This window comes from Melanotaenia boesemani, chromosome 8 (genome assembly GCF_017639745.1).
Source record: "Melanotaenia boesemani isolate fMelBoe1 chromosome 8, fMelBoe1.pri, whole genome shotgun sequence".
Lineage (NCBI taxonomy): Eukaryota > Metazoa > Chordata > Actinopteri > Atheriniformes > Melanotaeniidae > Melanotaenia > Melanotaenia boesemani.
In genome coordinates, this window is record NC_055689.1 from 3,036,148 (window position 1) to 3,046,539 (window position 10,392).

Genomic DNA, 10,392 nt, shown 5'->3' on the forward strand with positions numbered 1-10,392 from the left:
TGGATGTTCTGAAGACGCAGTCCATTGCTCGTTTGAGAGTGTACGTTGAGAGGATGATCAGAAGAGTCAAAGAGAATAAACTCTTTGATACCACTATCCCTCTTTCCATCTCAGGGAGCATATACCAAATTTTCACAGTTGCATGTCTCCTCACAAATTACCAAAATGGGCCTCTTGTCAAAAAATGGAGGTATGAAGTTTAAAATGATAATGAGGAAGAAGGAGGAGGAAGCATTGGGAGAGTTGTTTTTGAAGTTGCACAGGGTTTGGTTGAAGATTGTGAATAAATACATTGTACCTGCACGGATGTCTGCTGAGTCTCTTTCTCATTCAGTGGACCCACCTCACAGATGATAATCTGTCAACCAAGTACTGGCATAGCAGCCCCACACCGGTTTATAGGTATGTTTGTTGTTTTGTTAAAATCAAGTCACTACATTCAGTGTTGCATAATAAATTTATACAAGTTTATAAAATAAACATTTACATTACATCACATTACATTAACCTGGCTGGTTGGAACAAAAACCTGCAGCCACAGCGGCCCTTTGGTGGACCAGTTTGACATGCCTGCATTACATTGTGCATGGTGGCTGGATTTGCACACATTACATGCATTTCTGCATGTAGACATGGAAATAAAACCAGTCTACCTTCTCCTTGATGACATCTAACATGTCTCTGTCTCTGTAAATTCTTTGAATTAGTATGTCTTCCTCAGCTGAGACAACAAAGTCACACCAATTCATTCCTGTTATTAGCATCTGCCCTTGTACTTGTGCGTAATAAGCATGTGATTGTTTGAGCTCAAGTTTGCCTGAATTCATACTGAGATATGGGCAGTCAACATAGCTTTTAACATTTGGACATTTCATTTCAATTAAACCAAATTGACAAGGCTCTGAAGGGTCAAAAATTAACCCATCAGGAGATGCCCCCAGCCATGGGGCATCAGGGTGAATTACAAATCCACAAGGATAGTGGTTGACCCTCTTCATCTGGCAGTACTCCCAGATGACATCTGCCTCCAATTCAAGGCCCCTCTTCATAGCTGCAGTCTGACGGGTTCCCTGCAGTATCCAGTCAGCCAGACTGTCTTCATTACTCTCTCTGACCTGACAGATCTCCCTGAACCGTGAGGCAGTCAGTCTAGGCCTCCTTAACTGATGCCATTCACTGCATGAACTTTGTTCTCTGGTAGCACATTCAAATTTGTGTGCCATGTCCCAGCTGACCTCAAGACTTTTAAGGTGTAGCTGTTGTGCTTCACTACAGACAAACATGCAATTAGGTGGTTGCAGGTGGTAATTCTGAAGAGACAGAGAAGGAGGTGGTGGGGCAGCATGGAAGGACAGGTCCTTCTTCACTCTTGCTGGTTGCTGGTAGGACAATGGGCTTCCAGCTTGAACTGGGCCAAGGGCAGAGTCAACCAGAGGAACTTCAGAGCTGATGCCCATGCTGCAGATCATCAGTGCCTCAGCTGCGGAGAAGTTCTTATAGACTTCTGTCACCTAAGCATGTAAAAAATCATTATTATAATACCATAGATTACCCATATTTTCAATGAGCAACATGTACGGATGGGGCTCATTGTGCATGGGGCCATCGCCTCTACAAATAATTTTGTAGTGGAGAACCCTTCTGTGCACAGCTCCGTATAAAATTATGAAATACTAGTGTATGTACACAGCAAATTCTGGCCTTTGGAATGAACTCCGTTGGAGTTAAAATCAACTCGTTATGAGTGTACATGCGTGACCACCGAATTAACTACCAGGCATAGTTAAAACAACTCTACATCTGTAGTTGAATGTTTACCCTCTGTTCAGAGTTAATGTTTAACACAATCTGGTGTTAAAATACTAATCCTATTTTGAGTAAAAGTAACACTCAAGATGATTTAATTTTAAAATTAACCCTCTACCAGTGTAGAAAAACAACTCTCAAAATATAGTTAATTCAACACCTTTTAGTAGTAAATGTATTTTAATACATCATATTTTGTGTAAAACTGACTACAGTGAACACATGCTTTTAACTTCTCATTTTATTTTAACAAACCTTACATGAGGCAAAGTCATGCTTGGTTACATTTTAAATAAAGTGCTGTCAAAAAAACTGTAAAATCTGACAGTAAAAAACAGTATTACAGCAAAAAGATCAAGTCAGCAGCACTATTCACATCTCAGCAGTGCAGAACATGTTTTACGGATAGAACATACAGGAAAATTCCACAAGGAACTCATACAAATCAAATCAGATAATACAGCTTTCTAAAATAACATAAAATTGTGAATCACAACCATATGACATCTGAGCATCAAAAGGTTTGAAATGTCTTAATTTCTCCTTCTCTATCACTAGTATTTTCCTTGGTACATTCTCCCTGATTTGAAAAGCATGGAAATGATCATGGAAATAAGTCTCATGCTCAATCAACACAAAAAATACTTTGCCACTGTGCAAAACAATTGAAGCTATTTTGCTGAAAAGTGGTGTGTTTTCATCAGTACCGGTGCAAACAAATAGTCCAACACGATATTCAACACCACAACATTTGACCCATTTTGTAAAACTGACAGTGGCTAGTGAATCAACATGAAAAAATGCCATTAAATCTTCTAAAAATTCCAGTAATTCAGGTGAACACAACTTGATTGGTCCAGACTCTACTGCATTCCAAGACAAGCACTCCCAATGATACGCAACTGCTAACTGGTGTTTGTTTGCAAGAGATACAGTCAAATTCTTAAAGTTCTTCACACAATCTTTGAAAAATTTATGTTTAGCTTCGAATCTCATTGTCCAAATATGAATAAGTGGTCCAATCTTTCTAATGCATCTCGGGTAGTGCAACATGAAATGATGTTTTGGAAGCAAGTTTTTTGAAGGGTAAAGTTCTTTAAAGAGACTATGGTGTTCGATAATAAGGTGCTTCAAATACACCGTCATCCCCTCAGTGACTGAATATGAGAATACAATATTTATAATGTTTAACAACAACAGCAATAAATGCCAGTGCAGATCATCCTCTGGTACCAGGTCACCAAATATCAAAGGTATGTTTGTGACTAAACACAGCGTTTGTGATGCATTTAATCCTATCCCATGCCCTCCACAGTCAAGGTTAATATTGGTTGGCTTGTTTTTATTTTCTAAATACCCATAATTAAAAGCATATATTCGGTTCAACAAGGTTTCTTTGGAAATTAAATGTTCAATCAGATATTCAAAAAGTAGTCGTATCTCAAACTGGCCCACTCCTTCCAATATGTCGTGCATTATGTCCACAGCATAGTTTTCTGCAGTATTAAAATACTTTAAGTTATTAAGTGTGCTTTTCCTCTTAATGCCAAATGAAGAGGCAAGTGTTGGTTCATCAATCAAATTGGCATAATGCTGATCGTTTAGAACTGGTGATCTTAAAGTCAACCTTGGGTCATCCTCTGAGAAAACTGACTGAGCTGTGAATTTATCAATTAAGCAAAATCGACAGAAATAATGTGCACTAAATGACTCCAGGTACCCAAGAATGCAATGCATACCCAAATTGTCACCAGTAATTTGAGCAAGTGTACCACATACAGGGTGTTCTGCAAATGGCACAGCAATTCCAACAGTTTCTAGAATTTTCAAATCACTAATTAAGGGTTTCAGTATTTCATCAATCCCATATTTTTTTACATCTTGTGCATAAAACAAAGATACCAAGTGGATGTTCATGAGGGCTGAATTTACTTTTGGGGGAAGATTTCTGAGAATAAAGTAAAGGCAGCCAACTTTATGTATGCCTTTTTTTGATCCAAGAGGATTTGCACATTCAAATTCGTCATAGTACAATTGAATTTGGAGACTATGTCTATAAACTGAATATAATGGATGACTTTCAAAGTAGCTTCCATCACAGAAGTCTTCATAAACATCAGAAAAAGGTGGCCTAGATTTTTGTATCAACTCGCATATGCTTTCATTTCTAAAAATGAACTGGAGTGTCTTCAAAATTGGAATATATGTGAATTTATCATTAACAGGAACTTGTTCATACATTCCAGTTTTATTTCGTCTCGTATCATATCTAACTCCAAGGTGCACCTCAACTGGCTCTACTACCCCCCATTTATCCCTGAAATATTTCTTCCACTTGGTATCAGAGTTCAGCTGACTGAAAGGATTGTCAAACTTTTTAAATAAGTCTTCCATGGCTGATCTAGATGGATTATTTCCTGGAAGTAAGTTCAATACCTGGTCCTGAATATTGGACTGCAGTTCCTCCACAAATTCTTCAAGATTTTCAATTGTGGACAGAACCACAGAATTTGGTACACCGCTCCCCAAAAGCTTGGCTATAATTGAAGCACACATATCTTTCCTTTGAGTGGATCCTGAATGTCCAGTTTCAACATTTTGGCATTGAGATGAAGTAGACGGCATTTCATTGTCTAATGACTGAGAATTGCCATCTTCACTTTCACAATTGGAAGGATCCTCACAGGGCTCAGTTGAAGAATGAATATTAATAAGATGTCTCCTAAATCCAGAATAACTGGAGAACTGCAAGCAACAACCGGCCTGGCCACATTTCAGTCTTAGACTTTTCCCTGGATACATTCCATGAATTAGTTTGAGGTGCCTGAACAGATGCACAGTTGTACCAAAGGATGAAGCACACAGAAAGCAACTTAGCATTGTGGCTGAGAAGGCCAACTAAAGCTTGTTCAACAACTTTGCTCTCAGCTCTTTGACTTTTGGAGTTTCTTCAGTTGTGCCTATGTCAATATTGTACACAGTTGTCTGCAAAAATGTGTACAGGCTGGACAGAGCATCATCATACTTCACACTGAAAACAAAATGAGACTTGAACAACTCATCAAAAGCACCTAAGGATGTACATGACTGACAAGGCAGAAGCTTCTTGTCCAAGACAATGTAGAAGGTGAAAACCTGTGCCTTTGAAGTCCCACTGGCAAGAACATATGGCTGACGGGTTTCTGCAGCAGTCAAGAGATGATCCTCAAGGCTATTGCATGACTGAAACACACACAAACAAATGTGCTTATAAACAATTTGTTTTTACAACTACAAAATATCTTTTTTGGACCAAGACTGTGTTGTGCAAGCAAACCTTGTGAAATTTCACTAGATGATCCATTGCCTCACCAACACTGATCTTCTTTGGCCGCTTTCTGCCAGCTGGTTGGGGAGTGAGAAGATGCAGCAACACAAGAATGGAAGCCATGTCGCTATCCCACTCTGGAGACAAAATGAATACAAATCATTTTAAAGGAAGATGCCTACAACAAAAATGGAGTAAAATTATGCAATGTACATGGATAAGTAAACATTGATATATTCAGGGTAGATGAATATATTGAAGTGCATCAGAAGCTTGCTCTTTGGAAGTTTTAAACACAATATAATCTGGATTATTTGACAACGATAAGAACTACAATGCTCTCTTGATGATGGCTGTACCTGGCTCATCAGTAGCATCAGACCTTTCATTCAGGGCAGCTTTTAACTGCTGTTTAAGGAGAACAGTCTCTTTCAGGGCCCTGGCCTCCTGGATGACTTTGTCTTTGAAACTGGTGTTCCATTTTTCAAGGAATCTTGAAGCGACATCAGCTCCAAACATCAGTGAGAAGTCTTGCAAAATCTAATTAAAAGGAAAGGACAACCACATCAAACATTTTGTTCATTTTAATGAAATAGAAGATTAGATTTAATACCTACCAGTCCTTTGACATCCAAAAAACGAGGAAACATTTGTAGGACATCAGCTGCGCGCTGTGGGTCATGAAGGATCTGCTGACGGTAGCAGAAGGTTTCTCTCATCTTCTGGAACACCAAGTCCCGATCAGTTGTGTAGTGAAGGAGAGACATGGCTTCCATACATTCGTCTCCTTTTCGCTGGTCATCCATGGTACCAAATGATCTTGATGATGTAGGACCTCCTGTGAGCACCATGTTATTCTGGGTTGTTGACACGGTTCTGGATTTACGCTGCACTGTTTTCATACGCCACTGTAGAAAGCCTTTGTTGCTCTGAATGTCATAGAAGTGTTCCTAGAAGGAGAGCAGTATAACATGTTTGAAATAAAGAGTTATTTAGTAACAGTACCTAGAGAGCATTAATTTTTGTAATGGTACTTATAACAAAGACGCAAAGGAACTTACATATCCCTTTTTGGAGTACGGGTCCTTCAGAGATGGGAACAGTGACACAATTCCAAGGGCATGGAATTCCTTTGTTGCTTTGCTAACAGCTCTCCTGCAAGAGTGAAAGTCTTGTTCATATAACAATTTCACCTAATTTAAAGCAAAACATAGTAATATTCTCTTAAAGCATCTTACCCTTCTTTTTCATGCATATGAGCCACAATAATGTTAACCATTAACCGCCGGGTAGAATCTTTTAAACTCCCAGTCTCCTCATACTCTTTTATCACAGTCATGCCAGCTGGTTTTGAGGAGAGAATTTGCTCTACATTCTAAAACAAAATAAAAAACAAAAAAAGTTCAGAACAATCTAAAACCATACCAATATCTTTTAAATTGAGTACAATATTGCATTACTGATCACTTAGGTTTTTATTAACATACATTTTTTGCAAGGATACTATTCAAAGGGGGAACAATCTGACATCCCTGATCACTTGTCTCACTGCTTAAACTGCTTGAAACAGAGACTGTATCTGTAAGGGATGGTGAAGAGGTCCTATCATCCTCTTGCTGCAGGACTGTCAAATCTGAAGATCACAAAACAGCCAGAGTATAAAAGATATTGGAACTACAATCAGCTAAAACAAGTGTAACACATGCCAGAATAGATATTTATTATTTCAAGTCAAAACCTGACATTTACATTAGCTCTACTTACCACAAGTAGTGAGGGTCACATACTCAGTCAGGTCTGAACACTCAGTAGAGATCATGGATGCTTCAGCAACTGGAAGGTCTGAAATTCACATACAACTGACTGTAGACAGACAGAATCTTATATTTTGATGTTATTATTTAATAACACTTATTTTATAAGTCACCGTCCAACCCTAAAAAAAAATTTCTGCAACAAAAGCTCTTTAATGTCCTACCTTGATCAGTGTAGATGAAAAAGCATATTTCTTTGGCTGTTGCAAGGTCTGGAAAAACATCCTCATCAACTTCCACACCCTGGTCATCTGTGACCCTCAGTGGTGTAGTCTCTGGTATCAGAAACTTCTGCTGGACTAGCCATGACAAAAACACGTCACAAAGTTATCTCCTATCCTGTTAATAGCTGAATGTTAAACATTTAGCTTACCTGCAGTGATAAACTCTGCGAAGCTAACTTCTTCCAGTTTCAGATATTTCTTTTTTCCTCCAAGTTGTGCTTTTATTAACATGTTGGCCTGACGTTAAGGGAGAAAACAGGCATTATTTTTTGGACGACTGTAATTGAATTATAAAAGTTTAGAATTAACATTATAAAAATAAAATCATTAAAAAATTAAATTACTAAAGTATTTTTAACTGAATTATCTAATGCGTCGCATCTAAAATAGATTTGATGATTTGTTGTGACTATTACAAGGTCTGAAAAGACATCCACGTAACACGGCTTAACTTTCTGACTTAGCTGTTAGCACGTTGGTCCGGACTTACTTTGACATCGAGTCCTCGCGTTTCCCCCACATTATCTCAAAAGAATTGCACGCAATTGCCTGAATAGAGTGTCTACCCAAAGAAACTAGGAAAAAGAAATTAAGAAAAAAGTAGGTGGCATGTTATCGCAACGCCATTAACGTTAGCATTCTCACAAATGTTAGCAAGAAAACTACATCAGCTTACCGAAGCTCACGAATACGCCTATACATTCAAGGAAAAATATACGGAAGAAAACGCCTCCTAGAAAGAAGTTAGCCACCGTCAAAACAACTGTAGGGACTACTTTTTACAGTCTATGGTTGGAACACATGCCGGGCTAACGGAGCACGCTTAGATGTGGTTTTAAAAAAAAAAAAAAAAAAAAAACTCGGTTAAGTTCAACTGTGCAACAGAACTCGTTTACCGAATAAAGTAACGACATGAACAAACTCATATTGTACTATCTGAAAGAACAAATATCTTCGTAAATAACAGAATATAATATTCTTAAATTAATAGAATTATGCTTTTTATCTACATACCTCACGATGAAATCTTTGATGCTGCTCACGCCATGCCACACTGAGTCTAACACTGTGGTAGAGTTAAGAGGACCCCTGAGCACCTGTGGAATAGACCCCTAAATAAAACACTTCCATGGAGTACTGTTTAACTCAAACGAAGGTCAAAGTTGGAAAATAAACTCCAAAAATCTAACACTTTAACAAATTTTTGCTTAACTCCAGATTTTTCCACTCCACAAATTTGCTGTGTATATCAATTTAAGTTGAGATAATGTCATACGTCCCTTGAAGTTTGATCCTGTTAGCCCTACCTGAAGGACAGAGAGATCAGGTAAATCCCCACTGAGGCCTTTGTAGAGTGTGCTCCTGTGTGAAGCATAATAGTTTACATAAGTGCCATACACATATTATCATTCAAACATTCATGCAGAATATTGTAATACATCTACAATATGCAGGTTTTACCTTACACCCTCTCTTGTTCCTCCACACTTTGGTTTTGCAGATAAAACAGCCATCTTATCCACGGGTCCTGGTTTTATACCCTATCAAATAAGGCAGTATATAGTTTAGAAAACATCACCAACATGTGTATAATGAGTGTGCAACAGATAGATATGTCCTTTTTTGGCACTTACCAAAGTTCTGGGCTTGTGCCACTGTTGTTCTCCCTCTGTACAGCTCAGCATAGGGGGGACCACAGGCACCTTCAGCTGAGAATAATGTGCTGACTGGAAAAGCAAGGCTACACAGTGGTTACATAAAGCTGCTCCAGCCACACATGTGCAGCTGTGATGCAGCAGCTCCACAGGACTGGAATCTCTTAGTACCACCTGTAAAAGTAAAATGTCACAGTTAGTACTTATTAATCTTGGCTTGTTTAACTGCTTAATCATTCTTTATGACACAGTCTGAGTTTTTTAATCAAGCCTACACCTTAAATAAATGACTGAGTTTAGGTAAAACACAGCTAATAACAACTGAGAGGCACAATAAGATGCATATAAAACTGATGAGAATCAGTAAGCAATAACCCAGTGGGGATCAGCTAAGTAAACTCACCTGCAGTAGGTAACGACTGTTTTCATTCTATCTATTAAAAGTTACATTAAACATGAATAACCTTAGCTGAATCCCCAGGAACATTAGGAACTCTGGGTTATAATAACATTATAACATTATAACTTCAACATGAACGCATGCAGTAACCCAGTGGGGACCAGCAAGGTAAACTTACCTGTTATTTAAACCGCTCTTTTCATTGTGAGCACATTAAAGAGTTACATTAAAATGTATGACCTTGCCCAGCCCCCAAGAACATCTGGAACACTGGGTTTCTCAAGCAACCGCTGCTGTCTTATCTATTCTAGCTTCACCATACACTCAAACTGTGAGGCTTCTCAGCTTTCTTCATGGACCTGTAACACAGCGCCCTGACGACAACTTCACCTGTGCCCTGATCTTTCTCTGAGACTGAGAGAGACGCAAAAGTAACACAGTTTTGACAACAATTAAACATACGAAACAAAAGTAAAGCTTTAATTAGCAGGTCGCCAACGTTAGCTAGCCGGCTAACATCACCACATAATATACTTACCCTCGTACTGGTGCACGTAACTGGATATATATAGACGAAAGCCTTTTTCTTGTTTGCTCTTGGAAGCAGGGGAGTGGGCATCCACGATGCGGTGTACATCGTTTATAGATATTTTTGGCAGGTTTTGGAGACATCTTGAGAAGTTCATGGTGATGCGGATGAAGCAGGAAATAAACCGGAAACTGATCTGCCGATCACTGGGAAAAACGGAAGTACGTCACGGGGCTTGTGCACAGAGCAAATAGTCTATATGTTTTTGATAATAGCTTTGGGGCATTGAGATTCATGAATTCTGCCACCCTAATAGGTAGCTGTAAGTTTAATTGATTAATGGTATATTTTTTACATATAATAGATTTAAAGTGGTGATATTCTAAAAATGTTTTGCTACTGATTCCATATTGTGAAGTGAGAATATTTTTTTTTTTTTTTGTTTTTACCCTGTCCTGTCCAGCATCCTAACATACAGAACGGTGGTCTGTGTGCCATATTTTGCTTGACAGATTTGCTCTACCAAGGAAGACGTGTTATATACATGGCTGCCCTTGATATTTTTATTATTTTTATTGTAATCTTATTTTCTTTAGTCTTATATGTCAGTGCCGAACCTGACAGGTAGATAGAGGAAGAGAGAGAGAGAAAAAAAAG

At 38.4% G+C, this 10,392-nt stretch overlaps 1 protein-coding gene across 5 annotated transcripts; it reads right to left on the reverse strand.

Moving 5' to 3' along the window:
- Window positions 1-264: 264 nt before the first annotated feature.
- LOC121643962 lies at window positions 265-9,955 on the reverse strand. Of its 5 annotated transcripts, XM_041991614.1 has the most exons (15): window positions 9,745-9,955; window positions 8,786-8,980; window positions 8,613-8,692; window positions 8,459-8,513; window positions 8,166-8,248; window positions 7,301-7,388; window positions 7,092-7,226; window positions 6,878-6,955; window positions 6,601-6,746; window positions 6,352-6,488; window positions 6,175-6,268; window positions 5,731-6,063; window positions 5,473-5,653; window positions 5,123-5,250; window positions 2,030-5,028 (listed from the first exon to the last, which is right to left on the reverse strand). In XM_041991614.1, the coding sequence occupies exons 6-15, from the start codon at window positions 7,380-7,382 to the stop codon at window positions 4,705-4,707; spliced, it is 1,638 nt and encodes a 545-aa protein (XP_041847548.1). In that variant the 5' UTR covers window positions 7,383-7,388; window positions 8,166-8,248; window positions 8,459-8,513; window positions 8,613-8,692; window positions 8,786-8,980; window positions 9,745-9,955; the 3' UTR covers window positions 2,030-4,704. The 5 variants fall into 5 exon arrangements, with proteins under 5 accessions (XP_041847552.1, XP_041847548.1, XP_041847549.1 ...); XM_041991615.1 differs by having other exon boundaries at window positions 8,786-9,955; XM_041991617.1 differs by lacking the exons at window positions 8,166-8,248; window positions 8,459-8,513; window positions 8,613-8,692; window positions 8,786-8,980; window positions 9,745-9,955 and adding exons at window positions 7,642-7,726; window positions 7,828-7,968.
- Between the last annotated feature and the right edge of the window lie 437 nt (window positions 9,956-10,392).